The sequence below is a fragment of the Fukomys damarensis genome, unplaced genomic scaffold, assembly GCF_012274545.1.
Source record: "Fukomys damarensis isolate Sample0158 unplaced genomic scaffold, DMR_v1.0_HiC HiC_scaffold_13, whole genome shotgun sequence".
Taxonomy (NCBI): Eukaryota; Metazoa; Chordata; class Mammalia; order Rodentia; family Bathyergidae; genus Fukomys; species Fukomys damarensis.
The window spans coordinates 23,190,919-23,215,138 of NW_022900925.1; the positions used below are offsets into that span (position 1 = coordinate 23,190,919).

Sequence of the window (24,220 nt, forward strand, 5' to 3'; positions counted from 1 at the left end):
ATATATATATGAACACACATCTGTGGAGCAGTACCTTTGGGATAAAAAAATATATGTGTGTGTGTGTGTGTGTACAGATATGGGCTTCTCACTGCCAAAAGCAAAATCAATTTAGTGCTGATATTTCCTCCTCCTTCCCTCCTCATCCTATTTTTTTCCTTCACCATTTTCATTATTCTTCAGTGAATTAAAAATGTCTGATCCTTGTCCCTTCCTGGGGCAGCCACTGCAGCTTTCGTGTAACCATTCACAGGGAGACCAGCTGGGTGTTGCTCTGACTTAGAACCAGGTTGGGATCCAGACTTCTTCCCTTGCTAGACGTGTGGCTGTGGCAGGCATCTTAACTGTTCACACTCAGATATTATTTCAGCTCTAGAGAAGATACAGACTTTCCATAGTATTTGTTTTGTTGCTGAATGGTAAATTAACCCTAAACATATAGCACCTTAAAACAATACACATTTATCCTGTCACACAGTTTTGGTGGGTCAGGAATTGGAGTGGTTTGTCCACTGGTTTGTCCAAGGGTTGCGAGATCTTGTAAGGTAGCTCTCTCATGTACCCAGCCAGTTGGGGTTGGCTGCTGGCAGAAGGCTCACTCAGGTCCTCCCCAAGAGTACTGCTCCGCAGAGCTGCCTGTGTCTTCTCTTGACACGGCAGGCAGCTTCTCCTACAGCAAGTGATTCCAGAAAAAGAGCAAGACAGAAGCTATAGTGTCTTTTATGACTGTGGAGTTTCACACTGTCATTTCTACATCATCCTATTGATTACACATGTCAGCCCTACTCAGTGTGTGAGGGGATTGCACAGAAGTGTAAATATTAATAAGTGAGAATAGTTGTGGGTTCCCCTGGCAACCACATCTTCTATCCACATTCTTTAGGACTAGGGTGAGGAGGGACAAGGCTGGGTTTTAGGTATTTTGTTCCACAAATATACAGCCAAATCCAGTACAAATTCCATGGGACAGAAACTAAAGATTCCAAAACCATAGATGGATTTGCAAATGAATGTGAAATCACAGGTCTTTTATAAAGCTTGGTTGAAAGATTGTTGAGATGCCTACCTGAGGGGTTTGAAGTGAGTTAATTCTTCAAAAAAATTTTTTTGAAAACCTGCTGCACAATTTAGGAGTGTCCCCAGTGTCCTGGTCTTGTGATAGGAATTTTGCACAGAGTTTATATTTTGTTCTCATATGCTCTGTTCCAGGTGGTGACGTTCTGGACCATGTTGCTGAATGGTCCTCTGCCCCGAGCCTTGCAGAGTTCAGAACACCCAACACTGCAGGCGAGCGCCTGTGATGCCCTGTCTGCCATCTTGCCAGAAGCCTTCAGCAGTCTTCCGGTAATTCCAGCTGTGTTTCCTCACCTGCAAACCATGCCAAAAGTGTCAGAGCTCAAGTTTGATCCTTTTTTACTTTGAACCATTTTAGACACTTTCTCTGAAGAAAAAGAGCTTCTCTTTTGTGTTTGGGTTGGGGACAGTGGGCAACAGCAAATGGGAAACTTTTCAGGAAAACTTTTTTTTTCCCCCCTTTGGTACCGGCGATTAAACTTGAGTCCTTGTGCTTGCAAGGCAGGTGGCAGAACCACTGAGCTACATCTCCAGCCCAGGAAAACTGTTTCTTCCTATGCTTTAGAAGGTAGATGGTAGAAGCAAATAGCTTTGAAGGCAAAGAGATTTCAGAAAGATTTCTTACTCTGAGTTATAAAAACTTGGGTTTATATCCTAGCTCTTGTACTTTCTATTTCTTTGACTATTTTAACTTCTCTAAAAATTATATTATCATCTTCAGATGGAAGTCAAATAATGTAAAGTATGTGAAAATACTTAGGTTTGGTTTCCTAATGCGTATGGTATTTGTCTTAGCATCTGGGGGCTGCTGTTATAAAATACCATAACTGAGGGACTTCTAAACAACAGAAATTTCTCACAGTTCTGAGATTTGTACCCATATGTTTGGTATATAATAAGGGCTTACTCACTGATTCATAGACAATGCTTTCTAGTTCACATAGTAAAAGGAGCAAGGCAGCTCTCTGGGGCCTCATTCATGAGGGCACTAACCCTACTGATGAGAGCTCTGCCCAAAGGCCCCACATCCTAATACCATCAAATGTTAGCCAGCACTCCTGGCACTGGAACAAAATTCCTGGCATCCACAACTTTAGGGAGAGGTTTATTTTGGCTCATGCTTTAGAGGTTTCTGTCCATGGCTGGCTGGCTGGTAGAGACAGCAAGGTGAAAGGAACTGGGTAGGACAGCTGCTCAGCCAATGGCCGCCAGGAAGCAGAGAAAGAAGGGAGAAGCCAAGGACAAGAATATACCTTTCCAAGTCACACCCCTAGTGACCCTTCTCTCACCACCTCTAACCAGGCCCCACCTCCTAACATTGCATTTAGCCATGAAGTCATCAGTGGATAAACCCATGAGTGTAGTGTCCTCTGATCCAGTCACCTTCCAAAAGCTCTGCCTCTGAATACATGAGACTTCTAGGAACATTCTAGATCTTCTAAACCATACATAATGTATCACCTTTTGGGTAAGGATCTCCAAATTCGGAGGAGACAGGAACCATAGTAGTATTCAGACTGCTCCTTTTCTATAGTCCTCAATGACATTTGTGTCTGTTATTTATGAAAATTAGCTTCTATAAAGAAAGCAGTTTTAATGAAGCAATGACCTAGTTCACACAGCAGAAAGGTTAAATATGTGATGCTCTGTGTGCCTTGCACACGCTGGATTCTCAGTCATTGGATTGGAATTGAGTCCACTCTTTACCAGTGTGGCCTCAGGATCACTGTGGTCTTCATGTCCTGACTATGGAGCTCAAACAGATTTATTTCAGTCACATGTGGAAGACTTTGGCTAGTAGTTATTTCATTCTCAGTTTTCTCTTTGTCAACTTTCTCATTGCAGAATGACAGGCAGATTTTGTGCATCACAATGCTGCTTGGGCTGAATGACAGCAAGAACCGTTTAGTGAAAGCTGCAACCACACGGGCCCTTGGAGTCTATGTGCTTTTTCCTTGTCTCAGACAGGTCAGAATGATCCTGTTTAGCTCTTGTATGTCTCTTTACAATCTTTTTTGTTGTTGTTTTTGTGGATGTAGAGTTCCTGAGTTAGACAATGAAGACATTTAACATGTTTTGTGATCCATTTCTCTTAATTGCTACATAAATGTGGTAATACCCATAGTTCGTTTATTTCTAATTTCTTACCATGCTGTCCAGGACCCTCAGTGCCCGGTAAATGCTTAACTTAATGGATGAATAGAAATGAAAAGGGACATTACCATATGAAAGTAATAATTTGAAAAACTGATAAGGTTTTACTAAAGAAATGAAATTCTCCTTTACTCATTCATAGCATTCATCTCACTGAGAGATGTATAATGAATAGAATGTGTTTTAGAATGTACTCATTGTCAAAACATTGTTTCCTGAAGGTGGAAATCAACCAAAGCTCAGAACACATAGGTGCCTGTCACGGGCCATGTAGGATGTTTACAAAGAGCAAAATCCATAGGCTCCTCCGGTGTGCGTGCCATAGACTAATCATGGAGGAGTTTTTCCAGGATTGTGTGGAGGGTCCAAAGTGTAATATGTAACAGTATGCTGATCAAGTAAATAAATTTTGGTTTCCAAATTGAAATTTGTGGTAAAGGCTTTATATAAAAATAAATTTAGGAATTTCAGAGGCAGCAGTGTAAACTCCTAAAGTAATGCAGCATTTGGTTTATATTACAGGATGTCATATTTGTTGCAGACACAGCAAATGCAATATTGATGTCACTTCAAGACAAGTCTCTGAATGTCCGTGCCAAAGCAGCCTGGTCCCTGGGCAACCTGACAGACACTCTGATCATCAACATGTGGGTGACTTAGCTTGTTTTCCCTGGGTAACTTTCAAGGTTAAGTCTCGAGAGGGTATTTTTCACCCCTACATAATGTAGTCATGCTTCTTTGGTTTGTTTTATACTACTTTAAGTAATAAGATTAATAACTTGTTCTATTTTTCTTTTATACCCAGGACTTCACAATGACTTATTTTGAGTCAGGGTCTTCTTAAGTTATCCAGACTAGGCTCAAACTTATGCTTCTCCTGCCTCAGCCTCCCAGAGTATAAGAACTACAGGTGTGTGCCACCACACCAAGCTTAATACCCAGTTCTTACCATACATGAGGAGTATATTAAGGTATATGTATAAAAATACCATAAGCTGGAATATCTAATATACCCATATCATAGAAAATACAAAGTAGAAATCCAAAACTTTGAGATACTCTATTTTTAAAATACAGTTGTTTCTATTTTTTAAAGTAATATATTCACAAGTTTAAAAACATTCAGACAGTGCTCAGGGGTACTGTTTACTGTATTAGTGTAAAACCAGTCTCCTGCCCTAGCACTCCCATTCCCCTCCCCAGAGGTACCTATTGTTATCATACACAAGTGTCCTGATTTTTGTCACTTAGCTCCACATAAGTGACATGTGAAAGTAACACGTATAAGCATTCTCTGTTACGGACTTCTAATAAATTCTTGTTTATTATGATATATTCAACACTATGTGATGAGTCCTTAACCATTCAAATGCTTAACCATCCTTGAGCATTTGTTTTCAGCTTTAGGCTTGTGGGCTTCTCTACACAGTGAACATTTTTGTGGGTGACATCTTTATGTTCAGATATTCTGTAGGGCCATTGCTATCTATATATGGAACTACTGGGTCAAAAGATACATACTGAGTTCTGGCTATAATCTGAGCAGACTTGAACTGTTTTCCTAAGTTTTGGTAGTTGTTTACTCTTTTTTTCCCAGTTTTTATTTTTTTATTAGTACTATACATGTTTGCAGTATGTAGTGACCACATTCGTCATGGGAAGTTGGTACATACAATAGTACATCCTAATTCTTTTCTTGCATCCCCTCCCTCTCCCTTCTCTCTTTATCTCTTGGTCCCCTTCCCTTTTGCAAAACATCTGTCTCCCCTTTTCCCATTATCTGCCTTTTATTTTGCTCTTTATTTATGGCTTGAGTTTCTCATATAAGAGAAACCATGCAATATTTAAACTTTTGCGTTGGATTCGTTTCACAACATTATGGTCTCAAAGTGCACACATCTTTCTACAAATGACTCAGTTTATCCTTCTCTATGGCAGGGTATTACTCTTTTATGAACATTTCCTTTATTCACATAGGCCACTTGTGAGATTTAGCAGTTATGAATTATGCTGTTAGAAACATGGGCATGCATGTATCACTGTAATATGATGTCTTTAACTCTTTTAGGGAGACACCTAGCTGGGTCAAATAGAATTTCTGTCTTCAGTGTTTTGAGGAATCTCCATTCTGATGTTTCCATAGTAGCTACACTAGTTTGCGTTTCCACCAACCATGTAGAAGGATTCCTTTTTCTCCATAACCCTGCCAGCATGTGTTAGTTGATTTCTTGATGATACCCATTCTTTCTGGAGTAAGATGGAATCTTAGTGTTGTTTTAATTTTCATTTCTCTCATTTTAACCTGTTTTGCATGCTTTGGGTGGAACAGGGAAACACCAGACCCAAGTTTCCAAGAAGAGTTCTCTGGTCTCCTGCTCTTGAAAATGTTTCGATCAGCAATAGAAGCCTCCAAGGACAAAGACAAGGTAGACTCACAAGAATACCTGGTACTTCTTGCTTAGATACCTAGTGGACACAGTTGCGGGATAGCTGATAGTTCACTGTGGTGTAATATTCCTTGACCTGTTTCCCCCTGTTCAAAGGGGATACAGAGTATGTGCAGGGTGTGCATGGCCCCCTCCACACTGGCACATTTTCTTTAGTGTCTTCTGTCTCATGAAAAATACCAGTGCCCTTTACAATACTACATGATATATTCATGTCTGTGGTAATATTAGTCTGTTATTTAAAAATGGAACTGACAAGTTAGGAAGATGTAGTAACCCTGGCTTTGAATATTTATTTACACAATAAATGTTAAAAGCATAGGCCATGTTTTAGGTAAGGTGTACCATGGGTTCAAGTCCTGGCTTGCCCTGCCCGTGCTTTTAAAATTTATTGTGCCTGTTAACCAGACATAACCTTGCATAATTCTGAGGACTTACTTCCTTATGTGGACTGCACATTTCATTAGCTCTCTTGCTTTGAGAAATCTAGGATCTCCTGGGCTTTTTTTTTGTACCTGGGATCAAACTCAGACCCTTGAGCTTATGAGGCCACTGAGCTAAATCCCTGGCCCTCCTGGGCTTTTTAAAGTGGAAATTATACATTCCCAAACCTCTACAGCAAAATGGATTTCTAAAGCTTTGACATGTTGTTCTAGGTAAAAAGCAATGCAGTCCGGGCCCTTGGAAATTTGCTTCATTTTCTACAGCCATCTCATATAGAAAAACCTAGATTTGCTGAAATTATTGAAGAGTCTATCCAGGCCCTAATTTCTACTGTTCTGATCGAGGCTGCCATGAAAGTTCGATGGAATGCTTGTTACGCGATGGGAAATGTATTTAAAAATCCTGCCCTTCCACTCGGTAAGATTGTTTCCCTGTCCTTGGTAGAGAACCTCTTTGGCAGGCACACACTCATCTACACTGTAGTTAAAGGTGTTTGTCATGTTTTTGTCACAGGATTAGAAAACAACATGAAATGTACTGGAAACCCAAGTTTAGGGGATTGGTGAAATAAATCATTGTATATATATTCAGTGGGGTACTTTATTGCCTTTTAAAATTATATTTATAATTTTTTTATAATCTGAGGAACTGTTTCTTATATTAACCACTTTCTAGTCCAGTTATTTAAATACAGGGTAACAATACAAAAATTGCATTTTTTGTAAATTTTTATAAGATAACAGGAAATGTAAAAATGGCAATTTATCAAATTTACTCAATATAAAAATCAACTGGTTGGGGCTGGGGATTTAGCTCAGCGGTTCCACTGCCTGCCTCGCAAGCACAAGGTCCCAGGTTCGATCCCTGGTACCAAAAAAAAAAAATCACCTGGTGGCAGTGATAACTGCCCCAGCAATGCTCAGGGTAAATTGTCAACTGGTTAAGCAAACTAAGCAAGTTATTAAATCATGTCTAAATTGTAATTTCAGTAGATAGGGTAGAAAAAAGAAAAGAAGTTGACCTAATTATTTCCCGAGATTGCCTCTGTATACAATGATGAATAGGATTTTTTTCTTTCATTTCTAAGTTTTCTACGATGAGCATATATTGTCTAAGCAATCAAGGAAAAGCAAGAAAAAATTAGAAAGAGAGAAAGTACAGATTTGAAATCCCATGAGCTCTGAACACAGAAATGGATGCTGCATATAAAGAGGGCATCTGTCTCTGTTGTGTCATCATGGCGGGATGTGTCCCTTGATAACATCCTTGGGCTGGTGGGGATGGCGTAGGTATGTGGATGACAGCCTCCCGACCCCTGCATTGTGAACATCAGCATCTGCCTTAGGCATCTGCCTCTGCTCAGGCTTGAAGCCTCAGAAGGGTGTGTGCCTGAAAGGAGAGAGCCGAATAGGCCTGGAGCACATGCACCGAGAGAGGGGGTCAGGCTCTGCTCCCCTTATTGCCCAGAGCACCCAGGCAGAGCAACCAGCAGAACTGCTGGAGAAAGACCTCATAGCTTTTTCCGCTGAGGAGGCAGATCGATGCGGGAACCACATAAGGAAAAGGAGCCAGGAAACTGACCAAGGAGAGAAGAGGTACAGGGTAAGGTTCCAGGACCTGGAGCAGTGGCCCCTGGTAAATGGCAATAGTGTACATTTGGAAAAGGCCCATTTACCTGTCTTCAAAGGCAGCAAAGCAGGGAAGAAAGGGCTTGGAGAGGTAGGGAAGCTGCATTCCACTCTGCCCATCCTCAACGATAAGGACTTCCCGTAACAGTAGATAGTGGTATCTCTGGGGAAGAAGAAATCAAACTGATACCCTGCAGTCTACAGAGATGGAAAAAAGAAATCTGATCATCTTATTCTTGAAATCAGAAGTTTTGTATTTCTTTGCAGTGAAATGCATGACTTGCTGTGGTGAGAGCAATGTCTGGATCCTAATCCAGATGAGGAAATACCTTTTTGCTAGCATGAACAGAGCTGCTGCACATACTTGTGCCAGCTGTATACTACTCAACAATGTTACTCTGTCCATGCACCTCCCACCAAGCTTTGCCACTTCGGTCGGGGGTCGGAGCCCTCCCAGAAAAAAAGCCTTTCTCTAAGTCGCCAAAGGCCCTGTATTAGTTAGCAGAGGCCCTAAGCATACTACAGGCTGGCCTAGGGAAAGGAGAAGGTTTGGGGGTCAGTATTGAGCCACTTACCTAGATCCCTAGGTTAGTCACTCACTTCCCTGAGCTTAAGGGTTACTGTGAGAATGGAATGGGCTGCTAAAACAGCTATCTTACCACTGGTGTGCTGCTTCCCCAGCTCCTCTCCTGCGCACCCTCTTCTTTTAAGCCTTCACTAGTTTCAATGGCTGGATTCTTCCTAGGCACAGCGCCATGGACCTCCCAGGCCTACAACGCCCTAACACTGGTTGTGACATCATGCAAGAACTTCAAAGTGCGCATTAGATCGGCCACGGCCCTTTCCATCCCAGGCAGGAGAGAGCAGTATGGGTCTGTAAAGCAGTACACTTGGATCTGGAACTCGCTGGTCATGGCCTTACAGAAGAGTGAAGACACCACAGACTTTCTGGAATTCAAGTACTGTTCCAGCCTCCGGACCCAGATCTGCCAGGCATTGATTCATCTTTTGAGCTTGGCAAGTGCCTCAGATTTGCCCTGCATCAAAGAAACCCTTGAACTGAATGGGGGGATGATCCGGTCCTATATCCTACAGTTCTTAAAATCAGGAGCAAAGAGAGAAGACTCTGGGGCTTCCCATAACGCACAGGAAAGAGACCAAATGGTTAAAGTGGCCCTAGAGCACATAAGCAGTATTCAGGCACTGGCTGGGGACACAGCCAAAAGGGCTGTTGTGGGCTTTTTAGAAGATACCCTGACCATTTATTTTGATTCTTCTGGATCAGAAGCAGCACTCCTAGGATCAGCAAACCCGTGACCATTCCTGTATACTTTCCAGGTGTCAAATCTGGCAGTAGGAAGTCCCAAGCACTAGTACAGGAGACGTGGGGTTTAATTTTAGAGACTGGAACAGTCTGCCCACCATTTATTCAGAATGGGTCAGCAGCTATTTAAACTTTGCTCAAAGGGCTCAGCCCCTTGGGAGAATGGTTTTCCTACCATGGCCACAGTCAGAGATGGTAGAACCTCTGACCTGGGCAACCGGGAGCCCAGGAATCGGGATGCAGTGTGAGACCTCCGTACCAGTAGGTTCTGCAGGATGTTTAGTGTCAGAAAATAAATGAATAGAGCTGGGAATGTTGCTCAGTGACACGGCACCTGCCTGGCAAGTGCAAGGTCCTGATTTCAATCCCCGGATCCACCAAAAAAAATAAAAATAAAAAATAGAAGGATATAAGAATTACATTGTCTAACTGGGGTGTAATTTAGGTGTCATTGTAATGGTAATAACTAACATTCATTGGCTGCTTTTTATGTGCCAGGTATCCCTTCTTCCTCTAAATACCCTTTCCCCATTTTCATTCTTGTTGATATTACTAATCTTAGCTCTGTATCTGATATTCTTGATGATAGCCATTCTCACCAGGGTGAAATAGAATCTTAGCATAGTTTTGATTTGCATTTTCCTAATGGCTAAAGATGTTGCATATGTTTTCATATGCTTGTCGGCCATGGATACTTTTGAGAAGTATCTTCAATTCATTTGCCCGTTGTTGATCTGAGCTATTTGGTTTTGGGGGGCATTAAGCTTTTTGAGTTCTTTATATTTAGATATGAGAACAGTAGCTGGCCAAGATTTTCTCCCACTCTGTAAGCTGTTTCTTCAGTCTATTGATTGTTTTCCTTTCCTGTGTAAAAGCTTTTTAACTTAATGTAGTACCATTTGTTTATTCTTGCTATTATTTCCTGTGCTGTTAAAGTCCTATTCAGGAAGTCTTTGCCTGTGCCTATGACTTCAAATGTTTCCTGGTTTTTTTCTAGCTGTTTCATAGTTTTAAGTCTCATTCCTAAGTTTTTAAAATTGATTTTTCTACAAAGTGATAGATAGAGACCTAGCTTCAATTTCCAGCAGTAATAGGTACCCAGTTTTGTTAAAAGGGGCTGTCTTTTCTCCCAGCATATACTTTTGGTGCTTTTGTCAAGAATAAGATGGCTGTAGTGATGAGTTTGTTCTATGTCTTCTGTTCCATTGGTCTGCATGTCTGTTTTTGTGCCAGTACCACGTTGTTTTTGTTACTATGGCTTTGTTACTATATTTTGAAATTAGGTCTTGTGATGCCTGCAACATTGCTCTACAAACATGTACGTGTATGAACTCCACACAAGGAATGTAAACATTATGTATTGCAAATGTGTACCCAAAAGGAAAGGGACCGAGAGATGGATAGAGGCGGGGAAGGATGGAAGGGAAAAGGGATGGAAAAAGGAACTAAGATGTATTATGTACACGTACCAACTCTCCACAAGGGATGTAAACATTCTGTACTACAAACATATACTAATAAAGAAAATTATCTGAAAAAAAGGAAGAAAATGCATTCACAGACACACTAAAAATAACACAATCAAAACCAAAATAAAAGTAGAAGTAGCAGCTTATCTTGAATACCTTAAAACGGTACAGTTCAAGAAAATTGTAGCAGTGTGGCAGAATGGCCAACAGAGGGAGACAGAGGACACAAAGTTGTTCAATCTGAAGATTTGAGCCCTACTGTCCCTGCTGGGTATCAGGTTGCTCTCCTTGGAAACAGGGTCAACCCTAACTGCATCGAGATCATCATGTGGGGTATCTTTAACAACTAACTGATAGGTCCCCACAGAATCTGAATTTTGTGGCCTGAAGTATTGGTCTTCCCATTGGGAATTTTAGAAGCTGCACAAGTGATTGTAATTACAGCACGGTGTGAGACCTGCCACTCTGGCATATGCAACAAAGGCATCTCAAGCTGATGAGTTGCAGAACCACCTGGGGGAATTTATAGACAACAAAATCCCAAATTGTTGGGATTTTTCATTCTCTTGAGATTATTTTCTAGGCAATAGGGTGAGTGAAGTTAGAGCCAAACATATAGTCAGTATTAAATCCAATAATATCCCATGAAATGCTAGCATAACAGTAACTATGGACATCAGATGTTTAAGGAATTGGGGTTGGGGGGCACTGGGATTGAACTCTGAGCCTTGCACATACCGGGCAAGTACTCTATTACTAAAGCTGTGTACCCTTAGACCCTAACAACACTTACAGGAGAAATATTTTCATGGGACAGTAATCACCAGCTTTACTTCTCCCCTGAGAATGAAATCGTGTTAGCTACCCCTGAACCCTCTTGGGGTGCACAGGAACAGCTTTCCACCTGTGGGCCAGGAGTCTCCTTTCCAGAGAAGCACAGGTCACACCTGCTGGCAGGCACCAGCAGAGGTTTAAAGTCCAGGGCAGTTTTTCCAAGGCCTTGTGTTAGGGAAAAGTAGGACGGCTTAGCCCTGTGGGCTCCCAGTCTTCATGAGGTCTGCTCCCCAAATTTGTCTTCCTTGTCTTTAACCAAAGTGCTTAAATTATTTCAATATTAGAGGCATGATAGAACGTTTGTCTAAATAACATGTATTGTTTTTTCATATTATAAAAACAATGAGTTGGGCTGGGGATGTAGCTGAGTGGTGTTGCACCTTGCTGGCATGCGCAAGGTCCTAAGTTCAATCCCCAGTACCAAAAAATAACAACAAAAATGAATTCATTGTAGAACATTTAGAAAACACAAAGAAATATGTATAAGTAAAAATTACTTGCTATCACCCTGAGATCAATATTATTTTGATATGTTTTGTTACAGACATTTTTATAGTGTGTTTATGGGTGTGAGTATACCCTATATATCAGCAACACAAGTGTCCACAATCCCATGTATATATTGGGGATTGAACTTATTCACACTGAACTACATCTTCAGCCCTTTCTTATTTTGAAACAGGGTCTTGCTAAGTCGCTAAATTTCCCAGGCTGGCCTCAAATTTGGGATCCTCCTGCTTCAGCTTCCCAGAATGCTGGGATTTTAGCCATAAGCCATCAGGCCCAGCCCATTGTAGGGGATTAAGCTACAAAACTGGTCATCAGCTATATACTGTTGTTGTCTGCTTTTTTAATAATAGCCTGTGAGCATTGCCAATTCTAAAGCGTGACATTAAGGACTAGATAATAGTCCATTGAACCCATATACGATAGTTTAGCCAGTTCTTTGTTGTTGAGCATTGTTCTTCAATCTTGGGTTGATTTACACGTAACTCTTTAACAGACATTGAATCTTTTGATACGTGGTAGGAGGCAGAGATGTAGCTTTATGGCTGTGAGCACTCAGCCAATTGTCTGCACCGCTGATCTGACAAACCAGCCGTCCTCCCCCAGGGCTGTGGAAGGCCTCCTTGCTCATTTACTTCATCCCTATATTCCCGCAGCCTGCGTGTGGCCTTCGTGGATGGTTCGTTCCACCACTCTCCCATTCCCATACTAGTCCCGAACTTTTTAAACTTTATAACGATGGCCAGATGACCAATCGGCTACAGCTGGCCTTCCTTGGCTCCCGGACTGCACAGCATTTAAGACCTTTTGCTCCGGACTGTCAGCAGCAGCTAATTATTACCGAACACTTAGTATTGACTTGAAAGTAGGCACTTTCCATTCAAGAGGAGAAGGATGTTTTGAAGACTGAAATGCACTCCTTACTCCAATCGTCAGCCTTAGAACACCCAATACTACAACAGTAGGCTATGGCCGCCATCCGGCCGGACAGTTCTTCCTGTCCTCTTCACTTTTCCCTCACCCCACTCAACCCCACTCAGCCAGGCACAGAGCAGGCTCTGAGCAAGGGCCCATTGATGCGTTGGGAAGATATCAAACATCCCCTTTTACAGGTGAGCCAACTGAGGCCTCAGTGGGAAAAATAACTAGCTCTGAAGATGCTGCCCTTCAAGGGCAGGGCAGAAATTAATCCCTTGGAGATTCTTTGTTCAGTGCTATTCCCTGCACAGCGGCGCCACCACGTGTGTGTGGAGGCTAGATACAGGAGAAATGAGAAGACAATGGGTGGTTATTTTCAAGTTCGTTGGAGTTCACCATGTTTGACTCTAGTCTTTCCTGCACATGGTTTTCCTGATCTTTCAGGACTCATGAGGGAAACTCACACTACGGCTTTCAGCTGGAGCAAAGCATTAGGGCTGAAAGCAGCCTCCAGACTCATCCAACCCATGCACCCACACTTCACAGGAAACCGAGGCCCCCACAGTCACTCATGGTGGAAGAGAGGATCCCTTTACAGTGCTCTTGCGATTCCCAGGAAGCAAGGTTCTGTCAGCATGGGCTGATGCTCATGGAGGACTCCTGCACCAGCATCTGCCCCTGCAGCCTCCAACGGCTCCAAGATAGTGAAGCCCCTGTGGGGAGAGGAGGGAGCGGAGAGCTCAGTGGGCGGGAGGCAAGTGGGCCTTGCTATGCTCTGTACCGACTGTGCATGTGCCACACTCTTCACAGCTTGCAAGGAGACCGGATCTGTGTCCCGAGCCTGGAGATTTATAGTGCTGCCACACCGCAGCCAGGGCCAGACCAACGCTGGCACAGGCCTGAGAAGGGTGACACCCAGCCCAGCAAGGTGAGCTGTTGGGGAGGACCTGCTACAGAGGACTAGAGACGGGCAGAGGCACTTTGGGAGGAGGGAATGATCGGCCTGTCCCGAGGGGGTGTGGCTGAGCCTTCACACTCCAGAAAGCCCGTGGAGCTCAGCACAGGATGGATAGAGGTCACAAATTCATGTGCACACCGGGAGCTCAGCTTGTATCATGGAGAGGATTCTAGAAGGGTGTGGTGCCACTGCCAGATTTGCGGTAGAGCAAGCATTCAAGCAGCAGGTGAAGTGTGGCTGGAGGAAGGAGGGACAGCATTCTCACCCGTGGCCACACACCAGGGAAAGTCCTGGTGCCCGGGGCCCACCTGCAGAGGCTGCTGGCATCAGGCTGGGGTGTGGCCTGGGCTCTGAGGGGTTGAAACTGCCTCCCCTGGGACTGACGTGTAGCCGACAGTGACTTGCTAGAGAGTGGCCTCTTAAGAGGCACTGCAGCCAAGGGGAGAGACAGCCCCTGGTCTGTGGCTGGGGGTGGACCCATCGGGAAAGGGAGGAAGAAACAGCTGGCAGCTCTTCCAAAGGTTACGCCCGGCGCTACCCTGTGCCCAGTGGCACCCTGGGTGACCACAGAGACAAAGGAGAGCACAGAGGTTCGCAGCAGTCCTAACCTGGGAACAACTAGAATGAAAGGATAAACAAAATGCTGCCGATCTATGCAGCAGAACATTATGTAGCTGCAGAAATAAGGAAATACAAATACAGTTGACAACATGATCTTTGAAAATGTTAGGCTAAAAGAAGCCAGTTCAACGATTACAGAATTTCCTTTACACAAAATGTCCAGAACAAGCAAACCCCCACAGAGTCAGAAATCAGGTTAGCAGTGATACAGTGATGTCTGTGAAGTGAAGTGCTGCATTCTGAGGTGATAAAAATGTTCTCAAAGTGATTGTGGTGATTGATGGTCACATAACTGAATAAACCGAAAACTGATTACACACTTTAAATATTCAGATTGTATGTATGTGAATTGCATACACATAGGTATGTACATGTATCCCTAACAAAGAAGCTAAAAAGAGAAAAAAGGGAAGAGACTCAAGCATGGTCTTCAGATTGGATCTGATAATCAGACAAGTTGTGATCTCATAAATCAGAACACAGATGAAGAGGACCAACTTGGGCACAGTATGATACTGACGTATTCATTCAGCAGAGTTTTTGGGTACCAAAAAGAAATACCAGTGAACAAGACAATCAGTCCTTTTGTTGTGGGTCTTGTGCTCTCGTGGGAAAAGAAAATAATACAGAAAATTAATTAGGGTGTAATTAGAGCCACGGGGAAGCACACAGCACCGGGTAAGGGCCGTGCTTCACCTGCAGCGGCACGGTCAGGAAGGCCTCCCCGGGAAGCTGACCTTTGCGCAGAGACCTGAAGAAGATGAGAACAAACACGAGGGTGTCCAAGGAAGGAACATTCCGGGAAGGTGGCACGTAGGGTACAGGGGGTGGGTTGATGCCAGAGGGTGAGTGAAGGAAAAGGGCCCTAGAGTCCACACACGCGTAAGAACTGGGGGCCCAGCAGGTGGGGAGAGGACCACGCTGAGGAGAGGGACCCGGGAGCCATGGGAGGGCTGCGAGCAGGGCAGCTCCACGACCTGACAGACCCGTGCAGGGATCTGGCTGTTGTGATGAGTAGTTTTCCAGAAAACTTTCACTGAGCCCTTTTCATGAAAGGAAACTCACATGAAAGGAAATTAATGACGGCTGGACTGCTAAAGCTTCACACGTGCCCTAGGTAGTGAGAACATCACTGGAGGATCTGGGGACAGGGATTTGGGGTGCGGCCTGCACCAGCAGGATCTGGGGACGCTGAGCAAGGTTTTGTCACAGAGTCTGAGATCTTTCCAACAACAACGCCCCCTGCATAGACAAACCAGAATATGTCCTATTACACAGGTTCACAACTGAGTATCTTCAGGTCCCATCCTTTTGGGAAAAAATTGACAATATGTACCTTAAAAGCCTTAAAAATTTGCCTGTCTAAGAATACTATTTCTTGTCAGGCACAGGAATCCCAGCCCTGTGGGAGGCTGAGGCAGGAAGACTGCAAGTTTGAACCCAGCCTGGGCAACCTAGTGACTTATCTAGACCCTGTTTCAAAATTTTAAAAAAGTAGCTCAGTGTGAAGGGATTAGTTTTTTTGAAAAAGTGTGTGTATTTTTATTATATTATTTATATGCATAAAGACACTTATCACCTGGACAAAACTGGAATCAACAGTTGGGGAATAGTTAAATGTTCAGCAGTTCTGGAATGGTTAAACCTATTAAAGCGTTTCTCTACAGTAAATATGGCCATTAAGAATGATGTTTATAGAGTTTTGAGCAATATGGAACATGCTTATATAATAATGTTAAGATACTGAAGCAGGCTACAAAAGTAAAAGGCATACATTACAGTGACAACTATGTTAATATACACAGAGAGGAAAATTTTATCAACGTATTAGGGGTGTTTATTGCTCCCTGCGGAGACCAGGAGTGATTTGTTATTCTAATCTACATGTTTCTCCTTTCATTCTATATCTTTTTCTGTATTTCAAAATTTATCCAATAGTGATCAGGATGGGGGGGCTGAGGCAGGAAGATTGCAAGTTCCAGACCATCCTGGGCAACTTAGTGAGACGGTCTCAACCTTTTTTTTAAATGGGGGTAGGGCTGGGTATGTAGCTCAGTGCTACCTGGGTTCAATCCTTCGGACCTCTCCTGCTTCAAAAACAAAAAACAGTGATTAGGAGAAAAATAATCCCTTATGTAAGGCAACACTGAGCTAAGTAATCCCAAAGTATCAGAACCCAGTAGATCTAAATCCAAACAGTGCCAGCTCGTGTTGGGAATATCACCCTCCAGTGTCCTCTAGACCCTGGCAGAGATGTCCTACATTGTCAGATCTGTGTAAGACCTACACTATTCACACTTCTATCAATTCAGCTTTTTAAGTTGAATATATATATTATATATGTATATATATAAAGAGAAAATTTAATGATTCTAAACAGAAGAATGTTACTTGCCATTATTGGGAAACAACAACAAAAACGTAATAAAACAAAACCATATTCTAAAGTTTTAGATTGTTGATGTTTCTGAGCTTGAGCCCTGTTTCCTTTCTGCTGAATGAAAAGCAGGGCCCCAGAGAGTGCTTTCAGAGAAGGAACAGACTAGCAAGGGCTCAAGAGTTATTAAAATAAATTTTTTTAATTTGAAGAGTTATTAGAATGTCTGAGCTTAGTGACCAATCCCTTAAGAATTCAGACAGATTAAATATGACTTTCCCACGGGAGATATTGATTGATTGATTGACTGACTGATGGTACTGGGAATTGAACAAGGACCTTTGCACTGAGCTACATACGCAGCCCTTTTCTTTTTTCTTTTTTTCAATTTTTTTTATTTTGAGACAGGGTTTCACAAAGTCAATAAATTGTCCAGGTTGGGCTGGAACTTGCCATCTTCCTGCCTTAGCCTCCCAGAATGCCAGGATTACAGGGTTGCCCCACCATACCCAGCTTTGATTTGTTCTTAGTGATTTGTCCATCTGCCACCCAAGCCACCTGGTAGTGTACCATGCCCGGGGAAATTGCCCTTCAGTGTTTTTAGTCCACATAGGTCGCTTGACCAGGCAGTTTTAAACTCAGACAGACATTCTGCCACCAGTGTCTTTCCATTCTCTTGCAATTCCAAAGTTCTCTCCTTGTTCAAGACTTTGGTGTTTGCATGCAGTGTTTTTAATGTCTCCATCATTTATTAGCAAAGCACATTTCTGAGTCTCTAAAACCCTCATCTTGCCGGGGCTGTGCCATATCTGAGTCTGAAACAGACCAGGCAAGTTAGAGAGGGGGAAAAAAGATGCTACCAGTGCAGAGAAATGTGGACACCAGATAAAAGTAGAGTGAAATTCAATCTACCCATTATCCAGATGAGGACACTGAGGCCCAAAAGGTGGGAGAGAGTGAAGGACAGTGGCCACATTATGTTAAACCCAAGTCTAACTACGTCTGATGCCCTCTTTCCACTAAAGAAGTTTGCTCAGAGTTTCCATTCTAAATGGGAACTTTCCACATATGAAGTTTGCTCACAGCCAAAGTCAAGGGTTTGCTCTTAGAATGAGAGGCCTGTCCGCTCCAGAATCCTTTTCTAGCTGCAAGATCAGAAACCATTGTCAGAGACCGATCAAGAAGACTTAGATCTTCCTGCTAGCATTTCTCTTCAGGTCCTGTAGGTACCAGTGACCTTGCTCCTTCTCTCCCTCCTCACTGACACCCAGCAGTTGGTGCCCCGGGGGAAGCATCATGGACCCACCCATGAGCATCGGTAGAAGGAGCAGCCTCAGAGCATTCACTCAACCAAGTTTTTGGAGACGATTTCCCAATGTTCCGGGCCCAGGCCGCTCATTTGCCGGAAAAGACTGAGTCCCAGAGAGGAAGTATGACTTGCTTTGAATGCTCCAGCTAATAAGTGGGTTTTAGAAGGTTTTAAAACACAGTTCACTTTTAAATCCCCTGATCTCACTCACTTCCTCAACTCCCCAGCCCGCTTCACTTCATCACACTGCCTTGGCAGAACCACAACCCTGCTTAACTCTGACTCTCCTTGGACTCAGCACCTGCCTGACCTCATGTAGCTAAGCAAGATTTTCAAACAAAGCACAACTCTCCTGGCTGCTGTCACTTGAAATCGCAACCTCCAACCTCAAGTGGCTCCTTCAGTCATGCTGCATACGCATCCCTTGTCAATCCATATTGTGGCCGGGCATGGTGGCACATGGCTGTAATCCCCCAGCTGTAGGGAGGCTGAGGCAGATCACTGGGCGTTTGAGGCCAGCCTCGGCTACGTGGTGAGTTCAAGGCCAGACTGAACTGTATAGTGAGTCTCAAAAAAACCAAACCAAAACAAAATCCACATTGACGTATTCCACTCAACAGCTACTGATGAATGGGCTGAATAAACGAATTTTAAATTTAATGCTGTAGTTCTGCTTGTCCAATTTTAAACAGGTCCGAAAATGAATTTTGAAACCAGATTGAATGTCCCTTCAGGGCGAAACGGCAGTGTCATTTGTGTTGGGAAGCTGTGTTCATGATGTTTGCCTGGGCTGCTTCAGCTGGCGGGCAGAGGAGGCTCTTTGTCGATTAAACTTGTTTGAGCCAGTGCTCAACCTGGGAACCTTAGGACTTTCCTGCCCCAGGAAGGAGCCTTTTGGAACAAGTCTGGGGGTCGGTCCAAAGCTCAGGAGCTGTGCCTCTGCGTATAAATCCTTTTGATAGCATTACTTGCATAAGTAAACAGCCGGCCTCCTATTTTGAAAAAGGTTGTGTTTGTTCTCAAGTCTACCTCGTGGTCTGGGCACCCACAGAGATGCTAGAAAACAGACCCCTCCTGTGCTGATAGGGTTTTGAAACAGCCCGGGTGGTTTGGATCCTTCAGCCACAGAAAACAATTGTGTGCTGAAACTGAACTACGTGCCGCTCCACTCTCCCCTCCCTGTGTTGGATCCCGCTGGTTCCCTACCTCTTCCTCACTTCCTAAGAATCTGGCCCTTCTTCCACTCAGGGGGTGCCTTGCCAGCCATACGCGTTCCTTGTTTTTCATTGATGTCAGCGGTGGTAATGATTAAGTGGCAACACTCCACCCCGTTCAAACGGCTTGCTTTTCCCTCATCCCCATTGGGACCTTCAGCCCCGTGCGTCTTCCAAAGTCTCTCCCAGAATTTGTCGCTGGTGCGCTGTCAGGGGAAACGGTAGAAAGGAAACCCTTTTGATTTGACCCATGCCACCACCCTTCCCTTGCTGGGTTAGAGTGTCTGTTGGCCTCCTCCGCCCCCAGATGCTGCTGTCTTGGCAAAACCACTAGAGTCTCTCACTACCGAGGGGTAGGACACAACACCGAAAGTCCAAGGGAAGCGGAAGTGTGCACGTATGTAAACATTTATCAAGGTATGCACTTCAGAGGGGCCACTTTAGGTATGTAAATCATAACCTGTTAGAAAAAAAAATTTCAATAAAGCAGAATTGTAGGCCAGGTTCTGTTGTAGGGTTTAGAGGTGGAGGCAAGAAAGAATGTTACTGCCCACTTCCAGATCCCTATGGTTTGGGTTGCCTTTGACAAGGACACCAACACAGTCAAGAATAAAATCGCCAGTCGTTTCCCCTCAAAAAGGAAAGTGACAGCATAAGGCGCCGCACCGCTGCTCTTCCCTCACCTTCTCAGTCCCTGCAAGAGATTTAAAAAAAAAAGCCCAGGAAATTCCAAGCATGAATGCCTCCCCAGATAAGACAAAAATTGAAGAAAACCAAACTTTTCAAAGTAAGCATTTTGATCTTCATGCAAACATGGAGTTAATCTCGGGACAGCTAAGCACAATTACACAGATGAATTCATTGTGCAGAGTGGTCATTGAGCGTAGAGAATGTGCACGCCGGTTCAGGGTCCAGGCTCGGTAGGGGTCATACCTGAATCTGCTGAGCTGAGCACATGGAAACCTCCGTGTGCATTCAGCCTTGACCATTCGCTTTAATTTATTTCAGAGTTGCTCACTGGGGTGGCTTTAGGAAATGCAAATAGAGTGTCCACCAGGGTGTCGCAGACCTGCCGAGTTTTGACATAGGCTAACCAGAAAATATAAATACAAATCTTTGGGCCTGTCTTTATGTGTGTTAAAGTTGTCCTTCAGGTCATGGGATGCTTTTTTAATCCTTTATGCTTCTGACCAGCTTCGGTTCCTCCAGAGAGGTGGTATAGTAGAGGGGCACAAGTAGGAGACAGGGATGGTGGCAGCCAGGTGTTGACTCCGGCTCTAACTCAGACTCTCCTGGAGTCCCGGGCTGCCTCCTGTCCTAACTTTGGCCCAGTGCATATGTACTTCAAAGAGGCTGTACGGACTACGTAGTCCAGCTTTCTAGTTCAGAGACTCTGCCTCAGTAATCTGAAATGCCCCCTTCACCTGCGGGATTTTATTGTTAGCAAATGGAAAATAGTATTATTACAATAGAAAATGCTTGTGACTCTAAAGCCTGATTGACCTGTTCCACCCACAGACTCAGAGCCATGGTCAGAAATAACTCAAGTCATTGTTTGACCTGTAACCTGTTCCAGTCGGAAGAAGATTCTGAGCCCAGCAAGGATCATGGCCGTCACACACACCACTGAGCTACACCTACCCAACCCTGTGCTGAGTTTGTCACATGAATCAGAACAGGGTCCGGGCTCACTCATGGAGGTCAGGCCTATGGAAGATGGGTGTCTTGGAGTAAAACACAAACCTAGATGTGGTCCCAGAACGAACCCCAACCTTACAGCTTTAGGAAGGGCGCTCCCATTCCCGGCCCGCTCAAATTCGTGAGCCACCAACACATTTGTCTCCCAAAGTCATGCTGAAGGCTCACACCTCTATTTCAAATGCATTTGAGTGTAGGAGTGGTCTCCATGTCCTCTGTGAAGAGAGGCAGCAGGAGCCGAGTCTAAGGGAAAATAGTCTGGCACCATGGAAAAGGACAGACCCAGAAGAACCACGTTTTGCTGCTTTCCAGTTATAACTGGAAATTGATTCCCTCTGTCTGCCTCTCTGTGAGATCAGGAGAATCATACTTCTTGAAATCATAGGAGAAGACGGTAGTGCCTTTCCTCTCCCTCTTTCCTTAATAGGATCTGTACCAAGAAGAGCTACTATTTGCTGACGCCATGTATGCATCTCAGCCTCACCCATGAAAATGTGTCTGCGGAGCTCAGACATGGAAAGCTACAGTGTCCAGCCAGGCGTGGTGGTGCATGGCTGTCATCCCAGCACTCAGGGAGGCTGAGGCAGGACAAATTCTAGCCCAGCCTGGGCAATTTAGTGACTTAGTGAAACTCTTATCTTAAAATTAAAAAAACAAAAAGGGCTGGGGATGTAGTTCAGTGCAAAGGTCCTGGGCTCAATCTCTAGTACTGAAAAAGAAAGGAAGGATGAAGGAAGGAAGGAAAAGGGAAAGAAAACAGACAGACAGACAGACATGACTCCTGATGCCCAACCTCCAATACGCCCAAATCCACTGGGCTGGGACGACCCCTGTCGCCATCCTGGTACACACATTCATCTGCTCAGCCCGGCATCCTCACCATGGACACCGGTCGCTCCACTCTTGGGATGGAGGAGATGCCAGCACGAGTTTGAGATGCAAGAGAAAGCACTTCTCAGGTGCCAGCCTGGCTCTGCCACTCTCCTTATCTCTCCATACTTCAGTTTCTCCATGGTGGATGGAAGGATCTGGAAGAGCTGCCTCTCAAGGCCCACTGCAGCCCCAAGCCTCTGACTCGGCCAGCGCATGATGAAAGTTGTCTTCCACCAGGAATTGCTTCGTTTTCTATCTCCCGAACGTAACAAGGCCTCTTCTACTCTTTCTAGGTTCGATATTTTGGGCTTTCTTTTAAAAGATCTTGTTTCACCAGGTTTGTGAGGCCCCGCTGCCACTCACAGTCTGAAATGGTCCCAGTGTCAGTGAGTAAAAGCAAATCAGATCAGAAAACATCTCTGTGCCCCATCTGAACCCAGTCTCTGCTTTGAACCTGATGCCAAGTCTAGGGCTTATCAGCCAGAGTGTGTGTGAATTACCATATGAAACAACTCTCTTGGGCCATATTTAAAAGAATCATTATTTCAATTTAGATAAGGAAAACACCCAGTCCTTTGGAAAATACATATAAATTCCTTAAATGTCCAACAGATTTTTGCCCAGAGAAGATGTAGTTATGTCCTTATAGGATAAAGGAACCTTCCATCAGTGAGAGTCAGCTAAGAAGCCGGAGCATTCTGCTCAAAAAACCACAGCGGGGCCACCACGGAAGGTTGTCCACGTTGTTCACTGCACTAGAGCGCTTGGCCGATGAGATCAGGAGGGAGAGCATAAATGGGGCCTTACATCTGGCCTGCATGCACTGGTCAGGTAAGCTTGTCAAGTTTTGTTGGTTCAGATGGAGCCTCTCATCTTTGGAATTCAGCAGAGGTACTGTGTGTGCTAGCAGGCTGTCCCCAGCATGGGAAATGGGCATTTCTTTCCTTGGTTTCCAAATACACCATTTCCCAGAACAGATAGTAAGAAAGCAGAAGTGAAGACTGAGAGGTAGGGCAGGTGTGAGCTCACCTTGGAAGCCATGTTGGGGTCTGCAGGGCTCATATCCCCAATGCCCCCCAGCTGAGCATGATTCTGATAAGAGCCCATGAGAAACCCCTCCCTGACCTCCACCTATGCACCCCCTCGTGTAGGCTCAGCTCAGCCTTCCTGGCCCAGCCTGCACCCAAGTGCCTGGTACGGGCTCTCAGAGCACCTGAGTTTCCCTGTATTGTTCTTGGTCATGACACCTGTGGGGAGTCTGATGCACCTGTGGGCTGTAAACTGTGGGGTGGGGGCTGGGTTCTGCTCTGGGACCTCCAGGCCCAGCACAACAGAGCACAGGGCAGGAACAATGGGTGAGTGAAAATGGCGCAAAGCTGGGCATAGCACACACCTACAATCCCAGCAGTCTGGGAGGCTGAGCCAGGAGGAATGCAAATTCAAAGAAACTCAGTGAGACAGGGTCTAAAATAAATGGCTGGGGATGCAGCTCTATGCAAAAGTCCTATGACTGGAAAAAAAAAGAAGTGTAAATTGAAGGGAGTGGGCCTCCCGCTCTGCTTCCCTCCTTGCCAAGCCTAAGAGGCCATCTGGACACCGTGACATGCAGTCACCACGACCTAAGCCCTGTGCCCAGGCCTGGAGGACGTAGACGAGAAAAGACATACCCAACCCTGGCCAGGAGCCCACAGTACATGCAAAGACAAACAAGACTGGCTTCCACCCTGAGGGACTATGGGTCAGCATCGGGGTTCGTACTGTCTGCTGGGTTCGCCAGGTGACACCATCGTGCCCATCAGAATCAGAACCCATGGATTTGTTGCAATGGTTAGAAGGGAACATGGGTCCCAGGAGCAAGTCACAGAAGACCTTCGGCAGACATGATGCCTCTGCCCAGTCTTGGTGGCTAACAAAAATGAGAGATGTTCAGAAAGAAGAGAAGGGCATCTGGGTTAAGGGCACCATGAACAAAGACAGAAAGGATGCTGCATGTGGGCATGGATGGAGGAGCACAGCAGGGTCAAATCCGAGTGACAGGAATCAGGCTCCTGATGGAAAATAGAGCACAACCCCCACCACTCGATGGGGCTCTCAGACCCTTTCAGGGAGGAAGCCCACATTTCAGCAGCCTGTAGAAGAGGTCCTGTGCACCCCAACTTTCATGGAGGCCTCACTGCTGTTTTCAGTTTCACCTACCTACTCTCTCTTGGGAATGCAACCCAGGCCTCGCACATGCAGGGCCAGTGCTCAACCACTGAGCTGCACCCCGACCCTTTCTCATCTGCTCTCTCCAGCTAGACTTTGGCCTCATGGAAAGGCCTCTGGGGCCAGTGCAAGGGGTGACAGTGCCAGCTTCCTTGCTAAGTACGCC

The 24,220-nt window shown here is 44.7% G+C and overlaps 1 protein-coding gene across 1 annotated transcript in view; it reads left to right on the forward strand.

The window, feature by feature from the left end:
• Positions 1-10,545, forward strand: part of Heatr6 (HEAT repeat containing 6) — a 34,007-nt gene extending 23,462 nt beyond the window's left edge. Inside the window, exons 15-20 of the mRNA XM_010626843.3 lie at positions 1,210-1,344; positions 2,920-3,042; positions 3,751-3,875; positions 5,558-5,654; positions 6,332-6,536; positions 8,493-10,545. Of these exons, the coding sequence (XP_010625145.1) occupies positions 1,210-1,344; positions 2,920-3,042; positions 3,751-3,875; positions 5,558-5,654; positions 6,332-6,536; positions 8,493-9,064 (1,257 nt within the window). The 3' untranslated portion in view covers positions 9,065-10,545. The remainder of the gene's footprint in view (positions 1-1,209; positions 1,345-2,919; positions 3,043-3,750; positions 3,876-5,557; positions 5,655-6,331; positions 6,537-8,492) is intronic.
• The last annotated feature ends 13,675 nt before the right edge of the window (positions 10,546-24,220 follow it).